The sequence below is a fragment of the Grus americana genome, chromosome 3 (genome assembly GCF_028858705.1).
Source record: "Grus americana isolate bGruAme1 chromosome 3, bGruAme1.mat, whole genome shotgun sequence".
NCBI classification, from domain to species: domain Eukaryota; kingdom Metazoa; phylum Chordata; class Aves; order Gruiformes; family Gruidae; genus Grus; species Grus americana.
The window spans coordinates 119,456,043-119,478,373 of record NC_072854.1 but is presented as its reverse complement, the minus strand read 5'-3'; the positions used below and the strand labels follow the sequence as shown (position 1 = coordinate 119,478,373).

Genomic DNA, 22,331 nt, shown 5'->3' with positions numbered 1-22,331 from the left:
CGGGCTGCGCGCTCGCGCCCGCGGGGGTACGGGGCGGGGGGGGCGGCCCATGCAGCGGCGTGCGCTTGCGCGCGGGGCGAGCGGGAGCGTCCTCGAGGCGGGGCTGCGCGTGCCGCTGCGAGGGGCCGCGCTGCCCCGGGAGCGGGGGCGCCCTCAGGTCAGTGCAGGGGGAGGGGGCGCGAGGCGACCGTTACCGCCGTTACTGGGCGCTCGCGCCGCGCTTAGGGCGAGAGGTGGGGAGCGGCGGCGGCGCGGGGAGCAGTGAGGGGGCCGGGGCGGCCCCGCTGGGCCCCGGGTGTCGCGGGGCCGGGGGCGTCCTGCGGCGGATGGGGGAGCTGCCGCCAGCCGCGGCGCCGGGTGAAGGGGCGCGTCGGGGCGGTGGCGCCCGTTCCCGGTGGCGGACGGGCCGAGCTGTGGTGGCGGCAGGGGCTCCGGGGCAGGCAGGCAGGCAGGCGGCCGTGGGTCCCCAGCCGCCCTGCGGGGGCGCCTCCGTGAGGGACGGGGCGGAGCGGCCGCACCTGAGCACCGGCATCGCCGCGAAACTTGGGAAGAGAGAGCCGGGGGAGTTTGTGTGGGGAGCAGTTCCTCGAGCCCCCGGCCTGGTGCCGCTGGGTCGGCGCTGAAGCGGTTGGCTCACCCGGCACAAAGAGCCCCTTGGAAAATGATCTTTGCCTGATCACAGCTATTATTTGTGTCTGCAGCCGTTTCGAGAGGTTTCAGTCTTACTTTGTTGTTGTTGTTTTGGTTTTTTGTTTTGTTTTTTGTTTCTGAGTGTATGCGGCTGCCTTTTGTGCTGAAGCGGGTTGGCTTCGTCGTGGTACCGGGAGTGAACCGGCGGTGAGAAACCGCCCCAAGAGTCGGGTGGTTTGGGATCAAACGGGAGGTGTGAGGAGCACCGAACTTGGGCCCTGGCTGTGCCAGTGTGCCCGACCGCCGGGGCAGAGGGCTCTGCCAGGGGCCTGTCTGTAGTTTTGCACTTCTACTTGGAAAAACTCAGTTATGTAAATCTAAAAGTGGGGGTTTGGAGGGGGTTTCTGCTTAAAGTAATGCTTCTTTTAAAGAAGAAGTATTTTAAGTATTAATTCAATAAGTTTCCTAGAGGAACAATTAATAATTGCACCCGACTAGATATAAATACCACCTCCTTTTCCCCACGTTTGCCAAACTTCACTATGTACGTGTATGTCTGAAGACTGAGTAGTTTCAGTTAAGGGCCCAGACCTTTCCAGTTTACTATTTTCCCCTTTTTTTTTGTTTCAAGAAAGTCCATCTGTGTCAACCTTTGGGTTAAGTTTATAAATTAATTTGCCTGTAGTGTTTCCTGAGTGGGGGTGCATTTAAAAATAGCAGGGAGTAATGAGATGTTCTCACTTGAAGTAAGAAAAAGTTTGAATTGAAGTTATGATACTTAAGTGTTCCTAAAATGACGATTACTTAACAAACCTTATTAAAACAACAAAGGCTGACTGTGTCTTATCCAAAGGGTGCTGGTGCAGATTTTCTGCATTGTTGTTACTCTTCATTATATGTTTTCGGCATGTAATCTATATGTCAAACTTTAATCTCTGTCCCGGGCTTTTTGTTTGTTTTTTTTTTGTAGAGAGAGGTGATGTTGCGTTATAGGTATAAAATACTGTATTTGATGCTACTTTAACTGTTAGGCTAGAGTCAGGATTAAAATAGCTTTTATTTTGGTGGGAAATAACTGGTCTCACCATTTCCTATAGAAAGTAGGTGCAGTATGTCCTAGCACATAATATCTTAGCTTCATTGGGTAATTTAACTTTGCAAATCAGGTCTCTTAGGACCTTATTCATTTGAAATAAGTTCTGCAGGATTGCCTAACTTGAATGTAGAGTGCAGTACTTTTTTTTTCTTCTCTTTTTTCCGAAAAAAATCCCCCACAGTAAGTACACTGCAGCTAACTGCACAATAACTTTCCTTGTGTTTCCCCTCCTGTGATCCTTGGCCCTGCCCTGGAGGAAACACCTTTCAGAAGCAATATGGAATTCCTTTAGCTGGCTCTTTAAGGCTGAGAAAAAAGATGCAGGTCGCAACAGTAATTTTTATTATTTGGACACTTGCTTGTTAGAGCTTGTGAGCAAATATTTTTTTTTTAAAGTTACCAAACAGTTGTTACGCTTATGCTGAAAGCATCAGTGCTAGGATAGGCTCAATTAGAACAGAGGTCTGATGATGATGGGCTGTGCGTTATGTTGTCAGAAGAAATTTACATCTTCATCTGTTGTGTGAAAGTGACACTAAGAAAATGTCATTCATGCCCAGTGTTAGCTTTCTCTGATAATTCAGGATAGTTCTCCTGTAATTCTCTCTCTACTAACTCCTCAAACCTTGCGGGTTATTGTTTTGTTTTATACAAGCAAATGTTCAGATACCTGAGCTGGCATGGAAGCCCTGTTTTGTGAAGCACTGTATAAATAAGTGATAAGCAATGGTTTCTATCTCAAAGAGCTGATAGATAAGGAAGTAAGAGATGGGAGTCTTGGAAGGAAAAGATTAACAGCTTTGTGTGGTAGAAGTTGTCTTCTGTTTTCTGCCATAAAGTTGAATTCCAATCTCTTGCCTTATATACAAAACCACATTATATGTATGTATATCAGAAAATGGAGAGGGATAAAGCTTGCATAAAAGGTCACTTCATTCAAATTTGCAAACTTCCCATTTTCCAGGCCTAGCTTGCCTGTTACTTAACAAGCTAGAGTAAAAGAAAATGAAGCAAGTCCAACATCTGGAAGGTGTTTGCATTTTAAAACACTAGCGATCTGTGAATGTCTTATTGGCAGTTCTGTGTATGTAGGGTGTAGAATCGCAGAAAACAGATTTGGAAGGCATCTTAAGACATCACCTTGTCCAGCCCTTACCTATATCCTGAGGTTACCCAATTAGCTGAGTAGATATTTCACCAGATGATCATGCACCACTTCAGTACAGGGCTGAATGACTTGGTGATAACATCCTCCTGTGACAGGATATTTATGTGCCAGGCTACACTCTGTCCACCCTAGCTGCAGTTTCTCCTCTTCACATCCAAAGCAATTTAAAGGAGTAATTTTCTTCAAGAAATACATTCTCTGGAATTACAGCTTTGCTGCCTCCCCGTTGGCTCAAAGTGTGCTTGGTTGCAAGGGTTTGCTGAGAGCATGAAAGCAAGCAACTCTTCAGACAGGTAGCATGTTTGCTGGTGCCTGATAGGAGTGAGATTTTTATATGTAGGCTTGCAATAGTTGATGGAACAGAGTCCCTTTAAAATCTAATCCGTACTATGCCACATGCTATTTAAACGTGTGTCACCTTTCTCACTTGGAGGGAGGAAAGTGCAAGCTCTTTAACACTGGGAAGGAGCTGAAGCTGGCTGTGTGTTACTTAAAACAGAAATGTATGCAGTGGCTTACGCTGTGTTGCAGTATTTTACCTTCCTTTGGAGTCCTCAGCATGCAGTTCAACTTGGAGATAAAAGAAATTTCTGACCTATTAGCTTGCTCAATTTCAGTCTAGGCACATAGCTCAAAGGAATACTATGTGATACAGGATAATATAATGCACTTAAGCTTGTACAAAGTGCACCTAGGTGCATTCGATTTCTTTTAGTGCTATTTGATTTTTGTCTTTGGTAATACTCTTCTGATAGGCGATACTACTCCATGTATACCAAGAACAAGTAAAAGTTTTCATACTATGTAAAACTTTTATTATCCGTAAAACTAATGTGTATGTATGTATATCTTGCACAGTCCCTTAATTATGCTCTCATGTTTGACTACCTGTTCCTTCCTTGATTTGTTTTTTTTCTTCTCTACTAAAGTTCTGAGGTCTCTGAAACAGAGTAATTGTGATGGAGAACAGGCATTTGTGATATTGTACTTTTGCTAGATGAATACATTTTAAGGCATGAAAGTATATTCTGAAACCAGAATTCGAGTATGTATATATTTGTCTTAAATTCATTACTGTAAAGGAGCTGCTGTTCACTTGTAAAGAGGAGGAGAAATTAATTGAAATACTAAAGCATAACTGATCTGATAGGCAAATGTGACTGAAATATTTGCAGCAAAGGAAAGTAAATCTGATTTTCTAAAACAGTTGATAAAAATTTGGCAACATCTTGAGCCCCCTGTGGAACAGCCATTAAAACAGGCTGCTTGTGCTGTGAGAGTCTGGAAACAAAGTTAAGGGCAAGTAACAAGATCCACAGCTTCTAATGTGTGGCAAAGGAAGATTCATCCAGTACAGTGCCGTTTAATGACTGTAACATTTGGTTCCATTCCTTGAACTATTTGGATGCAGCTCAGGTTAGCAGCGATCAGTCTCTCATATCTAAAAATTGGGGTTATTAAACAATTGTAAAGACATTGTGAGAGTTGTTACTCATGGGTTTTGATTCTCACTTTTGAGAAATGAGAGCCACCTTGTTTGAGAGTGCATTTCTTATCAAATGCTTGGTTTGCCAATGGACTGACCTGTTCCTCTTTCACTAGCTGAGGTAACCTTCCTCTTTTGTCATTTAAAATGCAGTAGAAAAAGAAGCTCTACCAGTTTTTTCCCCATTTAAAATACTGAATGGTTCCAGGTATGTTGTTCTGCTGTGAACACAAATGTGCCGAGTTGCTGATCTGCTTTGGATTTTTAAGCCTCATGTTCCCTAAACTTCACTAGATGCAAAACTACGGATCAGCATGATGTATTTTTCCCATGACAGAATGACATTTACCGTACAGCATCTAACCAAGCTTTCCACAAGTCCCCCTCTGTTTTTCTTAACCTTTTTGGAAGGTGCTGGCAGCATGGCAGTCCCAGGAGACTGAAGTTTGCAGGCCACAGAACAAGTATGGTATAGGTCATAGCAATATCCTCTCCCCCTCTTTTGTCCCCCAGGGTACTTCAACACTATGGTTTGACGTTGTAAATGTAGGTTATCTGCACATGAAAAATGTAGTCCTTGAATTATATGCCAATGTAGTCAACTGTAATGCAGTCCCTCTGTGGATACTCATGGGGTAGTTACTCCTCTAGTGCCATCAGCTCTCACAAGCGAGGACTCGCTGAGGAAGTGTCTTCTCGTTATCTGAGTTAGCATTTGCATTTTGCAGACTTACTGTGCATAGAGAGACAAAGACATTTGGGAACTGCTGATGTAAAGGAGTAGGATCAGTCACTTTCCAGCCTGCCTTTTATCTATATTAATTTAACTATTCAGTTTAGAAAGAATAGTTTCTGAGCCAAGTTAAAATTAGTATAAAGGTGTGTCTACATGGGCAAGATCTGTCTGTAAGATAAGAAGTTCTGTCTGTAGTCATCTGATCCTGATTGCTCCCTTGAAATAGTCAGCATGTGAGTACTAATTGTAGTGGTGGTTTTTCTGAAGTGCACTAAGATCACTAGCTTCTTTCTCACAGAGCACTGAACGATCATTAAATGCTAATGACTTTTGATTACTGTTGACCTCGGTCAATTTAGAATTAGTGACCTAGAGACGAAAACCACTGTATCTCATTACCAATTTCCTGAGCTATCTGATCTTCCCTTTGTAAGTCAGTTTTGGTAAGAGGCAGAGTAGAATTAAAGTTGACCTCTGTCTTGGGAAAAGGGTTGAATGCTTTCAGGTTTGCAATATCATGTTTAGAAATAATATGGCAGCCACTAAGAAAGAACTTATTTTTTGACCCTACAGATTGTCAACAGCAAAATTCAACATGAAGTTCAATGGACAAGCTAGAGTAGTAGTGATGGGGAAGAAATGCGTAATTTGTCACTTAAATTGGTAGAAAACCAGTTTATCACTTGTAATCTTGAATTTAATTTCTCATTTTGTAGTTGCAGGTTTTCTCATCTCTGAGTTAATTTCTAATTCTTGTTTTTACTTTGAACTATCAAGAAGCAAATTAATGTTTATAGAATAAATTGAAAATTGGAATATTTTCTACCTGCAGTTCCCAAGCTATGACGTTGGGGAATATGTCTCAGCAGGCTAGTAAAATCATACATTTCATAAAATTGTTAGGTTGGAAAAGAACTTTAAGGTCATCAAATCCAACGTTAGCGTAGCATTGCTAAGTCCACCACTAAACCATGTCCCTAAGCACCCCATCTACAAGTATTAGGTGTTGTAATGAAGCATTTCACATTATTTCTTTCCATATGCACAGAAGAGAATGTTTGCGCGATAATTCACTGTAACGGGATCAAATATGTTGTTCACTGTAGGTTGTTTAAACATAAGCCTTTCTTTACATAGTTGTGGTTTATATGGACTGTCATTCATGCAGCAAGCATGGTCTTGAAATCATAATGAAAATACAAGAGAATTTTAAACATTTTTTCTTTCTCACTTTAATAAACTAGCTGTATTTATTTTGACTCAGCTGGGAACAAAACCTTTAAAAACAAAATCCAACAATGTGCAGAAGTCTTTCATGTTATGTTGTATTTGGGGTGTAAATATAAAGTTATTGAACCTTTCACTGAGGTTAAATTGCAAACTTTAAGCACCTAAACAAGAAAGTAACAGGAAAAAAAAGACAGTGGAAGATGTTGCACGTGGTGTAGGAACAGGTTCATGGTGAGCCAATAGAAATCCACACAGAAGGAAAGTGGACGTTTATTCATGAGTGAATATAGGGCTAAATATTATTAAATATAATGTTTTGTTTTGATTACTCTGTCTCAAAAAGGATATTGCTGTAAAAATCAAAAGGGAGCAATGGAAATGATTGCAGATACAAAAAGGACAAATCAAAAAAATTTAGGGTGTTCTGGTAGGGAGACCAATAAGAAGTGCCACATAGCCTATATGCTAGCAAATAATACAAGAATGAAAAAGACATCTGAATGCTCATTCTTTAAGCTTCTATTTTATGTAAGTTTGTATTTACCTGTTGACTGGGCTGCTCAGGGCTTTCTGCTTTTGTTTTCTTTAAAGGATTAAGGGCATTTAGGAAAAAATGTAAAAACTATCTTAGTGGATAATATTATGCAAAATATTTAAATCCTCATACTTTAAATGCTAAACAGAGTCAAGAAGAATATTTGCCAACAAGTATTTTGCTTGTATAGCAAGTATAGCTTAGTATAGCCTAAGAGCTATAGCAAAATACAGTTCAGTTATTTTGGACTTTGGTTTAAAGCTTCTAGTGTTGGTTCAAGATGCAGTTCTACTCTGATGCTATTCTACTCTTTCCCAGCTCTTGACAATTCTGGGAAGGAAACACTCCCTATTTTTTACCCTGTATTCTGGCATCTTGGAGAGTCTTTACGGTTTTACCCATCTTTCTCCTTGCTTTTAGTCATCTTTTTTTTTTTTTTTTCTCCATAGAAGACCTTAAGGAGTAAGACTTCAGGGACGGTTTTTCCATGCAACAGACAGAAGTGGATGCAATCTTGGTTACTTTCAGTGCTGCCAGTCAGAAACTTGTGAAAGAGGAGGTTGGAAGGTTTTGTCAACTGCAATGCATTTTTTACTTCAGGAAATCAAGAGTAGAGCTATCAGTCCCCTTTCCAAATGAGTGTTTTTGCAAACAGAAGGGTGGGAAGGATTCTTCCAGGTGACTAAATAATTCATAGGTAAACAGAACGAGGCTCCACAGCTGTGTGGTTTGTTGAGTTTTTTGGGTTTGTTTTTGAACTTGTACATTACATTTCTAAAGGAGTGCTTAAAGTCAAATTCAGTGGAAATTAGCAGTGGACAGGTAGATTTGTTAAACAATAACATTGTGTGTTTATTTTGGTTAATTGGGATGCATCATCTGAAATTTATTTCCCTGTATGGGGAAAAATCCAGAATTTAAACAAAGAATATTAATAATGCATAGGCGTAATAACTGCCAAGGGAGAGACCTGGCAACTTTACAAAAAGTAGTATATGCATTTTCTCATTGCCTACTTGGAATTCATTCCTTTATTCATGATCTGGTTGTAACAGACAATTGGGAATTTTGATGAAAGCTTGTTTTTTATAGAATTGTCCAGTTCATGTTACTACAGGAAGAACAGACCTGTAAATGAGAGCTATAGAAAACCACAACTTATTAAAAGAAGGAAAAAAAAAAAGTTTTTGCTTTACCTATTAAACTGTTTCTCAGTCAGAAGTTACCTTTAGAAAGGCATAATTATAGTAGTACCATACTATTAAAAGTTGTACCAAGAGTTGGGCTATAATATGACTCCCATGAAACTGAGATTGCAGGTATATTGCACGCATTTGGACATGAACAGCAAAATTGATGTTTCAGTTGTTCACAATATTTAGTCAGGCGCTGATTTCCAAAGGCTTGTAAATTGCTCGTAATAATTTGAAAAGGGGCATGTAACTTGATGTGTGGTATCTCACCCTTGGAATATAGTGCTTTGCCAGAGGTGAAGTAGTAAGCATTTTGAATTTTCATTAGGCCAGTGTTAAGATTTAAGCGTGGAATTTCCTACACACTTTAGTCAAACTAGAAATATTTTAACTTACTTTGCTTATAAAATAAAGATTTATGTGTCTTTGAAGAAGTATATGTCACTTTATCTAAGTTGTATTTATCAAGTTTGGTTCTGTTAATGTATAATTAATGAAGAAAAATGAGAATTGCTGAAGAAGATTAGGAACACATTGTAATAAGCTTTCAGAAATTGATAGATCTTTGGGTGAAAGAAGGTCAATTTCCTTGATTCTCTTGCTGGAGGCAGACTGATTTGAACTTGGGATTTTGACTAGTCTTTCAACAGGGTTCATAGGTTGCTTTTACTGACTGCTAAACTATGTTGTAGGAAAATAGATGGAAGTTTCTGCCAAAATGGAAAGAATAGTGAGTGCAACTCTTTGGGTTTGGGTTTTTTTGTTGTTGTTGGTTTTTCCCCATTTCACATGTATCTAATGATTGGTCTAGGAGACTTAATTTCTGAGCTGAAGAAGTGCAGTGGGAAGTGGCATAAAGCTTGTAACAGGTTTGTAGTTTTTCATAGGAACTTTTGGAGTCTCTTGTGGAATCAGCACTATTTTCCAGTTATAGCAGACCAGATTTTGGTGGGTGGCTTAAGAACAGACAGAGATGGCAATTACGCTTTTTATTTACTGGGGTGGATTTTTATCCTGTCATCTTGTCTGCTAGGGGTCTGTCTGAATTCTGGATTCAGGCAGAATATAATTCAGGTGCAGTTTCTCCTTCTTTTCCTTCCCCAGGGAAGTACAACATGCTATACGTGCATTGTGTTTTACAGAAGTCAAAGATATGGTGGACTCCTACTGGTTCACGTTTATGATCTGTCTTTCCCAGACTGAGTTTGAATGGTCAGTCCATCTGTCATTCTCTTTCTCTTCTTTAGCCTCCCAGTGAGCTTAGCCGGTGTGTGTATAGTCTTTGGATTTGTATTGGTCAGATGATTTGAAAAAATGAGGACCCTGATTTTTTTTATATACTTCAGTAGTCTATAAAATGGATTTACGGAATGAAAATCAAATCTCCCATATGAATCTCCTAAGCCCTGCTGTCTTTCACCTTCTGCCAACTGCAATACTGAGTACCACGTTTTCTGAAGAGTGCATGGTTTTTCCGTTATCACTAACAGTTTTTTAAACATCTTCCTCCTGAAACGTCTTTCCTGTGCAGTGACAAAAGGGTTATTCCTATAAGTAGAAGGGCTGGAAATTTACATAAGCAGGGGGAAAAAAAACTATGCAAACTCAACAAACTCAAATTTTGTGGTGAGAATACCTGCTGTGTCCCTGTTACAAACTCTCAGCTGTGAGCAGTTGTAAACATCGCATTTATGGGGCAAGTTTCTTCTCCTTTACCCCTTCTTTTATCTCTGTACAGTTCAATATGGCTTAGGTTGTTAGTTTCCCTTCCAAATCAATGTGTTGCAGATAAAAAAGGAAAACAAGGGAGGGAGGGGAAGAAAAGAAAGAATAACTTGATAGAAAATATTTCATTGGAAATTGTATAACCTGCCTCTTCATTTAGTTAGGAACATACCTGATTTTCAGTCACATCAGGCATAATCTACCATCTTCTTTTAAATTACTGGTGAGAGTGATTTTGCACTAAGGCTTTGGGTTGTGAAATGTAGCAGCTGAGGCGTGGACATGTATTCTTCTGTTTCCCCCTTCTATGAGCAGTGACTTCAGACAGAGGGGACAGATGTGCGTCTGGAAAAGGTATCATCTCAAAACACTGCAGCAAAGTCTCTAGATGGCCAACTGCCAGGGTGTTTAGTTAGTGCTTAATATGGAGCATCTCCCAAGGAGACCTTTGAAATCTTTGAAATACCTGCACAGTTTCAGGTTTAAAGACATTCTGAGATTGCACGTTATAAAGCCGTAGCTGTGATTCAAGCAATTGTGACAGTGTTTCAGTAAATAGCCTGAGTAACATTTCTGTGCTTTGGTTTAAGTCAGTGCAGATTTCCATCAGGGATTTCAGCAAGGTCAGCCATATCTGCACCAACCTTTGATCACTTTAATTTCACTGTTGTGCTCTTGTCCAGCAAAATTAATTAAGGCTAAAAGTGGCTAAATTTGCTTTGAAAGCAAAGAGGATTTTTTCTTTAAAACTTGAAAATAATTATAAAATCATATTGTAATTATCCTCCCAATATTTTAAAGGTTTGAAATGTTGACACCTAATACATAATATTTTTTATTTCCCTGCTTTTGTTTTTAAGTGGCTATGCTTGCTTGCTTGGTTTTGTGCTTTGTTTTGTTTTTAATACACATGCCCTACTATTAAGGAAATGTGATCTAAATTTAAGATCTAAGTAAACTAATGACTGAAAATTAGTTGTCTTTCCTATTTAAATTATTTGGTTGGCATAGCTTATCCTGTTTATTTTCAGAAAGTATTTGTGAACAAAATTGGAGTGTGTTTGCATCTCGGAGTGATTTCTGCCTGAGACTTTCTGAATCATTCGGACTTTTTATTTTAATGCTTTGAAATATTGATTAAATATATTCACTCTGGCTTGCTTTAATCTGATTGCACATCTAGAAGTTTTCTTCCGATGTGGTGCAGCCATGTCTGGTGTAAGCTGGCTTAATTAGCACTGCTTAGTGATGTGGGACCCCTGTCAAAGGCTATTACGTTATCTGGAAACATAAGGAGTTAAAGCTAAAGCTGTGACCTCATCTCTATTCATGTTACACTGGAGTAGAAGCGGCACTGAAAGGGATTGTTTAACTGCATGTCTGTCTTTGCTGCTGCTGGTTGGTTGCTTTACTTTGGTTCTGATAGCTATGGCGTGTTTTTGCTGAACAACTGTTGTGGTAGGGATTTGTGGAAATTCTAGAGACATATGAAGTCATGCTATTACCGACTGCATGTGGAAATAGCTCCCATGGAAATACTTAGACTCAAATATGTCTTTCTAACTGATTTCAACTTTTTATTGCTTCCCCTGTGAAAATTCACACAGCATCAAGGAGAGCTAAAACACACATGCTTCTGGCCAGTCATGCGCTTAGGCAACCATGCATGCCATTTATTACTTTATTACTTAGCACTACATATTAAGTAGTAGTGCAACTGCTGTCGCTTTAATGTCAGAGCAGCGTACGTTACAATAGGTGTCACTGTGCGGCTGGGTCCAATCGTTATCGGTGACTTCAGCTATTGGCTCCAAATGCTGTCTGACTCCATCTGCAGGGCTGCAATACCTACTCTGTTCCGATCTCTTCAACGCACAAGTTCAGCTCGCTGAGCAGACTAGCAGCGCTACCGCGCGTCTTGCTAGCCCCCTTCAGAAAGCCGATGCTACAGCTGCGCACGTACCCTCCTGGCAGAGTGTAGCGCTTTCAGGCCATTTCTGATCAGGAGATCTGGAAAGAAATAAAACTGGCAGGAATGATGGGGATGTATTTAACGATTCAAGTACTGGATCAAACTTAAAGCCAGTTTCTTACTCGGTGTGCTGGAAAGGTCACCTTGTCTTGCTGGAAAAGAAGCAAACTCTCAGCTCTGCTGCTCTCTGTTTAACAGCTTCCACGTGCATTTCTTAATGCTTCTGGCTAGTTAGGCTATCCAGCTTTACAGACGAGTATACTCATGGTAGATGAGAAAGAAAAGAACATGAAATGTCTCACCTTCTTCTTGATGCTTCCAGAGACAGTCAAGAACAGGTCCAAGAAGAGCTCTAAGAAGGGAAATAGCAGCAGCAGTAGCAGCAGCAAATTGCCTCCAGTTTGCTATGAAATCATTACCTTGAAGACCAAAAAGAAGAAGAAGATGGCTGCTGATATTTTTCCCCGAAAGAAACCAGCCAACACTAATACAACTGCTGTCCAGCAGTACCACCAGCAAAATCTCAATAACAACAACACTATTCCGGCACCTAATTGGCAAGGACTTTATCCGACCATCAGAGAGAGGTAAGTTCAGGGCAGTTAATTTTTGCTGTTTGAATGGAGTGAAAAGTAGCAAAATGTTTGTAATGCATGTGTTTAGTTACTCATTTATTTGCTGAAGTAAATGTAGTGTTCTCTCTCTCTGTTTTTTCCTTTGTGTGTGTGAAACAAGTATTTTGGTAATGGAAAATATTTTAATATCTCTTTTCCAGACAGTGCAGCTGTTGGTCTTGAGTGAAAAAAATGTTGCTGGAAGCTGCAGTGTACCCATAAAGATTTGCTTTTAGACCTCAGTGGGAATTTTCAGTGATACATGTGCTTGACTTCGATTTCCAGTTTTTGAAAAGTTCTCATAAGTTTTTTGGGGTTTTTGTTTTTTCTTTTTATTGCGTACTCATCTCTTCGTACAGTTTTCTTTGGTGTATTTGTGTGATGATGTGTAAAGTAGCTTAAAACAAAGTGTGACCTGCTTTTCTTTACTAACATGCAATTTCAAGTTGTTACGAAATTTAATTTCTTGGGTCTGGGGCAAGCACAGTGTTACTGGACACCATAAATTAACACGCTGCCTCTGTTTGTAGAAATGCAGTGATGTTCAACAATGACTTGATGGCAGATGTTCATTTTGTGGTCGGGCCACCAGGTGGGACCCAGCGGCTGCCAGGACACAAAGTAAGCAACAGCTGCATTATCAGCTCTGGCGGGGATAGTCAGAGAGATCTCCCACGGTTATGCCGGGACGTAGCATGGGAGACTCGGCTCTTCTGGGACAGGCATAATTCTGTGTTTTAAAAGGCTACATGTAGTGGACTAGTCTGTCCCTTGTGTTTCTTGGGTTTTGGTTAAACAGTATGCTTGTGCTAAGGCAGTCATTGTAAAGTTAGGAATGCTGCTTGTGCTGCTGATTAATATTACTCTTGAGATTTTCTAGAAGTAGTTAACTTCTGTAGTCGATATGAGCATTTTCCAGTAGCTAATGCATATATGCCCATGAGAGTAAAATGCAGGTAAAATGTGTAATTCTGTTCTTAACTTTGACTTTATTTCTTACCAAAGTGTGTCAGCAAAGCCCGGTATGCTCAGTGGCTCTCCCACATTGTTTTTGTTGGCAGTGCTTTCAGTTTAAAGCATGAAATAAGATTTCCCTTTCTCAACAGTATGTCCTGGCTGTTGGGAGCTCTGTATTCCATGCGATGTTTTACGGAGAGCTGGCTGAGGACAAAGATGAAATCCGTATACCAGATGTTGAGCCTGCTGCTTTTCTCGCAATGCTGAAGTAAGCATCATTCATCTGCTGGATATGTTTTCCTTTATTATGTATACATACATTGGTAATGTCATGGTTAAAGTATTAGGCTTGCGTACAAACAGAAAGAAAGCAATTGCTTAAAACATTCCCCTTTTTGTGTTTTGGGTATTTTAAACTTTTACCTCGTTTTGCTCTCCCCCTTCAGTTCCAGGCATGCATATATTAGACTAATGTAGTCAGTTATAAATAATGACTTTGACAGGGGATCTTAGGGCACATTGTGTACTGTAATGCCTATTGATCTGATTTGTCACTACACGTTACACAAAGGAATGGAGTTACTAAAAAGAATTTTTCAGCTGTTACAAAAAAACCCCAAACCTGTTCTACTTTGCAAGCACAGTGAAAAGTTAAAAACACACACAAAAAACCCCAAACCCCAGAATGGCTTGGTTTGCATATTGACATAATTCCAGCTTTTTTATAAACTTGCTGTATGCAGGTCTTGTCTTAGAAAAATGACCCTAAGTTATTGAATATAGCTTCTGAAAATTAAATTTCTCCTCATCTATCATATTGATGCACTTGGAAAGTGATAAAAAGGCTGTTTACGTGAATAGGGTTTTTTTATTCTAACGGGGGAAACCAGTCAGTTTACATGGTGATTGTTTTTCTTCTTGCAAACTGCATAAGAAATGCTATCTTTTCGTAAATGAGCATAATGAAGCAGCTTCCCTGCTGAATTGTCCTTGAATGTATCTATAAACTCTGATTATTAAAGAGAAATACCCTATCACAGAAATGCAATGGCTTTGAGGGTTTTTTCCCTTCAGCTTTAGTAACTGCCATTGCTTTCTGATAAAGAATATACATTAGTATCTGATAGTGATCCTTTTAATATGCTGCAGATTTTCTTGCATGTAATGGTGTAATCACTAGCTAACAATTTATTGTATTTCATAGATTGTTTTGACTAGCTTGTGATTACAGAATAGTTTATTTTTTCTTTTATGTTTCAGTGGCACTGTAGATGAACATTCAAAGTTGCAGGTAGAGTTTGTTGCATAGAGTTTTTGTAGGTTATTGTGAATATCACAAATGTTCTGTGCAAATATCAGTAACTGCAAGGAAAAGTTGAAGTCACAGAGTTGTTCCATAGACCTGGAATATAAAGTTAAGATATGACATTATGTAACTAGGTGCATTATGGATCCCTGCTTTGGGCCTTTCTGGTTTTGTGGGTGTTTTCTGCAGAGCTCAGACTTGTGCTTTACTTTCATGCAGAATTTTACAAGGCATGAATACAAGATACTTGGATTCCCCTGGTCCCCCTCCCTTTTTGAATAGCAAATCTATTTCACTGTGGCTAAACATGATTTGCCATGTAAAAACTTGAATGCTTTCTGAATTTGTCATTAAGAAATGTGTTCAGAGAGCAAACCTAGAAAAGAGAGTATCAATACTGACATCTAGGTCTTGACATATTATTTAGCCCATGGCAATTTAGGAGACTGTCTTTGAGAGCACGGCCAGAAACATGGAATTCTTCACCTTCTCAACTTTTATATAAGAAACCAGAAGACCACAAAAAGTTCGTGATCTTTATGGATGTTGAGCTAACCTTGCCAGTGCTAACTCCCACTGATGCAGTGTGCCTGAACCTGCAGAGTGCTCCTGTGTCTGCAAACGCCAGGGTTGTCTGCAGCCGTGACGGTGCAGGGAAGGGAAAGGGATGTTGCTCAGCAGTGCAGCATTCCCCTCATCACAGGATCCAGTGCATGTGCTGCACTGGGTGGAGCTTGGGAAGAGCCACAGTCCCCTTCACTTGTCTGCCCATGGGAAATCATCCCCATGAGTGTTGCTTGCAACTGCTGTGAGCAGTGGGTGGCAGAAGGCTTATGATACTGTTGCTAGAGAAGGAAAAGACTTTTTAACCTATCCCAAAGCAGCCTTCTCCTTCATATGCTCCTTTCCGCAGTCAGGAGGAATGAATGCATCGTAATCTTTGTCAGAAAATACATTGAGTTGTGTCTTGTTGTTTTTTGGGACTTGGGGTTGGTTTTTGGGAGGGTTTTGGTTTTTTTCCTGGATAGTGAATTCTTATAGCATAAATATTTTTTGTCTTTTATTATATAGTGGGCATTCTGACAGCAAACATCAGACAAGGTATTACCAAATGTAACATAGGAAATAATACCTCAACTGGTAGATGCTAATTCTCCCAGTAAAATTGCTTTGGCTGTCTTTAATGTATTATATCTTATCTTAATCTTGACTGTTCAAGTTAGAACCGTGGTCTCGTCTTATCCCAGGATGAATGTGCTACTAAACCATCAATCCCTGTGGTCTAGCAGAATCCTCTGTTTAAGAACAGGGTGAAACTGGAATATCAGTAATTGCAGACCAGAGTTGAGGTGCATCAGCAGAATGACAAGTGTGGAATATTGATGACAGCTGATCTGTGCTGTGTCTGTTGTAAATCAGTGATATTAGTTCTTCACTTTCATGAATATTAAACTAGCAACTTTTGTACCATTTCAATTTAAAACAGATGTCATCTCTGCTATACTAGGAGGCAAAGAGAAGTAATAGAAGGGAGAAAAGAGTTGGAGAGCAATGAGGAGAATCATAAAAATGAATTAATTGATACATTGGAAATTTTTTGGACAGTAAAGGAGCTAAGCCTTTAACCAGTGGTATATAGACGTGCTCTTTGTTGTTACTTGGTTTCAGCCGGGCTATTTGTAATAAAGATTAAAAAAAAAAGGTTTGGGTCTGTGTAAGTATTCTTTTTCTCTGTAACCTCTTAGATTTTATTATATTGCTTGAGCAGTACATGCTCTGAGCATATTTTCTAATTGTGGCTTGGAGGATAGTACCCTATACCTGCAAAAATAAAAATAAAGATATTTACAACTATAATCAGATCAGAGTAGATACTAATTCTACTTCATAAGCACATCTGTTCTGCAAAAAATTCATTGTGTTGGGAAACCTGCTAACTAGAAAATTTTAATACAGGGTCACACACAACTTTAGCTTTACCGGAGGAAGACACTTTTATCAACCACAACCATCAAGACTTGCTTATCCCTGTGAAGAGTAAAATTGCATTTGGCATGGTTTTAGCACATTGCATTCACCAGCTGCAAATGGGGCCCTGAAGCATGAGATATTAAAAAGAACAAACCGTACAATGCTTCATTTCTCTGAGCAATGAATCCCAGCAGTTTAGTCACATAAATAGAATTTCACCTTCATCTCTTCTACTACGCTAGCATAGCAGTAAAGCTTTTTTTTTCTTCCTTATGCAATGATACTGAGAGAAAACACTGTGGTAGTGGAGCTAGGATGCTGTAAGCATTAATAAACCTGAAAATTGAATTCTGTGCCTCTCCCTAGATGTTTCATCACCTTGTTAAAAAAAACAAAGCCAAAACAAACCCAACCTCTCCCCCTGCAAAAAAACCCCAAACAACCAAACAAAAAAAACCAACCAACCAAAAAACCCCACAGACCCAGTAGTTATAAAGATGGGTAGCACCTGATATACTTTTATAGTATTTCTATTCTTAGACTAGCTAGTTATTCCCAATAAACTTGTTTTCATTCCTGTACTTTATATATACACCTCATTAAATCATCATTCACCATCACAGGACATCCAGTCCAAATACTTTGTAACACGTGTTACAAGACTTATGTGTTAGCTGAGTAAGGTAGCCCTTGAGGAGCTACTGCCTGGGGCAGATAGCCTGTCATTAGCCAAAGCATGTATGGAAGGAAATCAGAGCTGGAGGGATGATGATGTAACCATTGTCTACATAGCAGGTAACCCAAATGTGAAGTTTTATTCACCTTGAATTTAAGCCTGTTCTCTTCCATGGTCTTATATGAGTGATGAATTTGGTTTGTACTTTCTTTCTGGATAAATCAATGTTCCCCAAAAGCACTACTAAGTTTTAATGTGGAGCCATTTAAATCTTCTTTGTTTATAGTTTTCAGATGTCGTTGACAAATTGCATTTTTGCATCAAGCAGCAGTGTTACATGCGTGTGTTTTATTTCAGATACATATATTGTGATGAAATTGATTTGGCTGCGGATACTGTACTGGCCACTCTTTATGCTGCCAAGAAGTACATCGTTCCTCATCTTGCCCGTGCCTGCGTCAACTTCCTAGAGACCAGTCTAAGTGCAAAGAACGCCTGTGTGCTGCTTTCCCAGAGCTGCCTATTCGAGGAACCTGACCTGACCCAGCGCTGTTGGGAAGTGATTGATGCCCAAGCTGAGCTAGCTTTGAAGTCTGAGGGCTTCTGTGACATTGATTTTCAGACACTTGAAAGCATTCTCCGAAGGGAGACTCTGAATGCCAAAGAAATTGTTGTTTTCGAAGCAGCTCTGAACTGGGCTGAAGTGGAGTGTCAGCGACAAGAGCTAACGGCTACCATAGAGAACAAGCGCAAAGTCCTCGGGAAGGCTCTGTACTTGATACGCATCCCTACCATGGCACTCGACGACTTTGCAAATGGCGCTGCTCAGTCTGGGATTCTGACTCTCAATGAAACCAATGATATCTTCCTCTGGTATACAGCTGCCAAAAAGCCAGAGTTACAGTTTGTAAGCAAGCCCCGGAAAGGCCTCGTTCCTCAGCGATGCCACCGTTTCCAGTCCTGTGCTTACCGCAGCAACCAGTGGCGCTATAGGGGCCGGTGTGACAGCATCCAGTTTGCTGTTGATAAGAGAGTGTTTATTGCTGGCTTTGGGCTGTATGGCTCCAGCTGTGGATCAGCAGAGTACAGTGCCAAGATTGAACTCAAACGACAAGGAGTTATCCTAGGCCAGAACTTGAGTAAATATTTCTCAGATGGTTCTAGTAACACTTTTCCTGTGTGGTTTGAATATCCAGTGCAGATTGAGCCTGACACCTTTTACACAGCTAGTGTGATTCTGGATGGTAACGAACTCAGCTATTTTGGCCAAGAAGGAATGACAGAAGTTCAGTGTGGGAAGGTGACTGTTCAGTTTCAGTGCTCCTCGGACAGTACAAATGGCACTGGGGTCCAGGGAGGGCAAATTCCCGAACTCATATTTTATGCTTGAATGAAAGTGTGTGGAGACAAAGCGTTTTACTCTGAAGAACCTATCTGGTTCAGGCCTACTGACGCTTAGCTTTTTATCTGCAGATGTGTGATCAGTACAGGTAATATGTAACTAAATGCTGTGGGCAAGTAACTGGCTTGCTATACTTGTAGCATCGTTGGTGATAAAGTTTAAGTGTAAAATTTAACTTTAAACTGGAAGCTCTTAGGAACAAGCACGTTTTAAAGGCTTTGTAAGAGAGATGCCTGTTTGCTGGTGATGCTGACCCTTTCTTTGCACCTGTAAATCATCAGAGGATGTCCCCCTCTTGTATCTCACTAAACGCTGTCTTCATTGATCAGTTTTCTCTTCTTCCATTTCCTGCTTTTTCTGGTTGTAATTATTTGGGAAGGTAGAGGTAGAAAATGAAGAGCCTTGTTTTATAGCTCTCTCTTCTGTCTGCTCTTTGGACTTAAGAGATTCCAATAATAAGCTGCTTTCGATTATGGGAGCTGAAAAGTGTTTCAGTTGTAAGCAGAAAAAGCCTAAGTTTAAACCTTCATCCTGCGAGATTCTCCCATGGTCAACTGTTTGGGATGGCTGCAGGGGAAGATGGAGAGAAGCAAGTAGCTTTCAGGAAGCTACACAAGCATGCTGACCATGTCCACAGTGCGTGGACATGTTTACAGTGGGGGCGGATGTGGACTTGGCAAGTCACCCTCAGAATTAATTTTCTAGGAATCCCACCTTGAAGGCAAGGAAGTACTTGCACATGTTCAAATTGTTTATGCAGCTCTTGAAACTCTACTCCCATGACCTAGTTCTTGCTACATTGAAGTTGATTTGCTATTTAAATGGCTTTTCTTTGAACCCTTGCTAAATAAATGGGAATTAATATCTATCATCCAATGCAGGATATTTTTTTGCTTGTTTTGGGTGGGGTTTTTTCTTCTTCCTAAACATGGTAGAGGGAGATTTTAGAGGAACAAAAGAATGTGCCAATCCTGTCTTGGACTTTTTTCTGTAACATGAGATTTCTTCTTTTTATTACCGTATGTTATCAGTGAAAATTTAGACAAAGACAGAAGATTCCCAACTGTGGTCATATTACACTTGGTGTATATCATCAGAGAACAGTGAGGAGGAGGAAGTCTTCTCTAACGCATTAATGTTGGATTCTTGCAACTGCTTATGGTTACGCATCAATCAGAGGATTATGTGGTACAGAACCTTTTCCTTGTCTGAAATTTTTTTTCTAAACTTCCTGTTACAGGTCTGTGTCAGTTTTGGAAAAGTAGTAGGGATCATGACTCCTTTTATCAGGGAAGGAAACAATTATAAATAAGAAATACAGGTACTATTTAATCATCAGAAAATCCTTCACCATTGCATTGGGACATTTGCTTCTCAGAGGCAGACTGCCTATTTTGAAGCATCTCATTCTTTTTTCACCTCTGAAATGGGTTCTGTTTGTTGCGTATGTTTTAACAAAATGAGAGGACCAAATGATTCTTTAGACAGACTATTAATACTATGGTATATCAACACATTAATGTAGCATAATCCTAAATTCACTTGTCACTTTTGTAATAAAAATGTTTTTCTCATATGATTTCTTACCAGTTTAATACTGTTACTCTAAGTGTTTCTTGACAGTTGGAGTCCTGGGCCCTGGCCATCATAAAGTGCTGGTATGTCTTTACAGTGTCCAAAATACCATCTGAAGTAAGGAAAACTGGAGTGTAGACGACGAACACTTTATGGCCAAAGCCCAGATCTTCTCTCTAGGTAATAAAAGGAGAGCCAGGTAAAAAACTGCCCTACAAAATCCATGCTTTTCACCCATCTTAATGTTTTATATGCATACATACATGTGTATGTGTAAGCAACGTTCTTTTTGAAATGTAAATAACCTCAAAATATATAGAAAAATGTTTTGGTTTTTTGTAACAGATGTACATAATCCAGACTGTTAGTGAAATCTAAACAGAATGCTCCATGGAAAACTCCCAGAGAGAGATTTAAAAAACCTCCAGTTAATTATATTTGGATCTGCAGCCTAAAATAGACAAGTGTATAAATTGTATGGACTGGAGGAAGAGTTGCTGAAGAGACTGCAGAAGGGATGTTGATGAGGTAATGGTCATCTACTTTTAGACAACATCTGAGCAGCAGTTCCATTTATTTAAATATATTTGAGAGCAGAAAAAGATGCTAATCAGCTGATTAAGTTTTCCTACAGCAAGTGGTTGATGTAGATGTAATTACTCTGAGTGATGATCAGATTGACAAGTTGCTTGCAGTAGCAAGCTGCATTTGGAGTTGTTTGGAAAAAAATCAGGTGCCTCAGCTGGTGGGACAAATCAGAGAGTACTGCATTGGTATAACACTACTTGAGTTCTCGCTTTTAATTTATTTTTTGGTTTTTACTGATCTGCAAATAAAGGTGAGCTATCTACTATGTTGGCTGGAACAGAAGTTAGGAGATCAGAATACTGTGTAGCTATAATAGGTAGAAGTGAGCTGTTATTTAATTATTATTTTTATTTGCTACTTTTATGAAATCTTTTTGACGAGGTAGGATGAAAGCTACTTCTAGCTTAGTTCCTCTGAGTCCATTCCAGGTTTTAGGAGCTGGTGCATGTATAGTTTTTCAATATGGATGAATACGCATAAGCACCCCAAAACACCTTTTGATGCTTACAGTGTGACTTGATTCCGAGTACTGCTTGATGCTAACAAGTACTGGTGTATAAGAAGGTGGCTAGTACTAATCACCTTAAGACATCAGGGCACTTAAATAGGTGTCTAAATGTGGATTTGGTTGGTTTAGCAGTAGCATCCAAGCTTGAATACATTTCGCAAGCATCAGCCATATCAACCTGGAATGTAAGCATAATGTCAATAGAGATCCTTTCGTAGATTCTGTCTTAAACTGTACCTGGCCATCTTTTGCTACTTGTATGTTTGATTTTCCTGGTGAGGGGAATCAGTGATAAGAAAGTATAATGTAATATACTTTCTGCATATCTAAAATAGTATTTAAGTAAACATTTTAATTTCTACATACTTATTGCACTGAACCGTTTTGGTTTCTTTTTTAATTTGTTGTGATAAACTCAGCTAACTTCAGGTCCCAGCACCCGTTTGTGCTGGAGCAGTGTTTGACCTTAGCAAGCTTACAGCATTATTTATAAAGGACAGATATATATAAATATGAAGTACCTCATGTTGAATGTTATTGTACTGTATCTTTAATGTCACAGTGCAGATCTTGTTGGACTCATGAATGTGTATAATCGCATTAAACTTACAAATAAAAATGGTTCTTAAATTGCTGTTTCCTGCAGTATCTTTGAAGCATGAGCTGTGAAAGCCTTTACTTAGTTCTCTGTTTTAGTGATTTCTATTGTTCTGCAGTTGTGCACAGATATTTCTCAAGCTTATGTATTCAGAGATCTTTTGATGCCCAAAGAAGTAAAAGTCTAAGGAAAAAACAAAGAACAACAATGAAAATGTTAATCAGTTACATTGTAAAAAGGGTGACGATTAAGCTAATGAGCTAGAGTGAATGAATTCATTTATGTGCCTTATGAAAGACCTTGTCTACTAGCATTAATATTTTAATGTTCTATTAATATTATTAAATATGTGGAGATGAAGGGGG

General features: G+C 39.6%; 1 protein-coding gene across 3 annotated transcripts; it reads left to right on the top strand.

The window, feature by feature from the left end:
• Window positions 1–69: 69 nt before the first annotated feature.
• On the top strand, window positions 70–21,998 carry BTBD3 (BTB domain containing 3). Of its 3 annotated transcripts, none has more exons than XM_054821898.1 (5): window positions 70–157; window positions 12,094–12,358; window positions 12,916–13,006; window positions 13,492–13,610; window positions 17,653–21,998. In XM_054821898.1, the coding sequence occupies exons 2-5, from the start codon at window positions 12,216–12,218 to the stop codon at window positions 18,683–18,685; spliced, it is 1,386 nt and encodes a 461-aa protein (XP_054677873.1). In that variant the 5' UTR covers window positions 70–157; window positions 12,094–12,215; the 3' UTR covers window positions 18,686–21,998. The 3 variants fall into 3 exon arrangements, with proteins under 3 accessions (XP_054677873.1, XP_054677874.1, XP_054677872.1); XM_054821899.1 differs by lacking the exon at window positions 70–157 and adding an exon at window positions 614–713; XM_054821897.1 differs by lacking the exon at window positions 70–157 and having other exon boundaries at window positions 10,751–12,358.
• The last annotated feature ends 333 nt before the right edge of the window (window positions 21,999–22,331 follow it).

Bases quoted from the DNA above. Each gene is read 5' to 3' on its own strand.
- BTBD3 (XM_054821897.1), top strand. From the start codon at position 12,036: ATGGTAGATGAGAAAGAAAAGAACATGAAATGTCTCACCTTCTTCTTG. The intron at 12,359-12,915 runs GTAAGTTCAGGG...CTCTGTTTGTAG, and splicing joins TATCCGACCATCAGAGAGAG to AAATGCAGTGATGTTCAACA. The intron at 13,007-13,491 runs GTAAGCAACAGC...CTTTCTCAACAG, and splicing joins AGCGGCTGCCAGGACACAAA to TATGTCCTGGCTGTTGGGAG.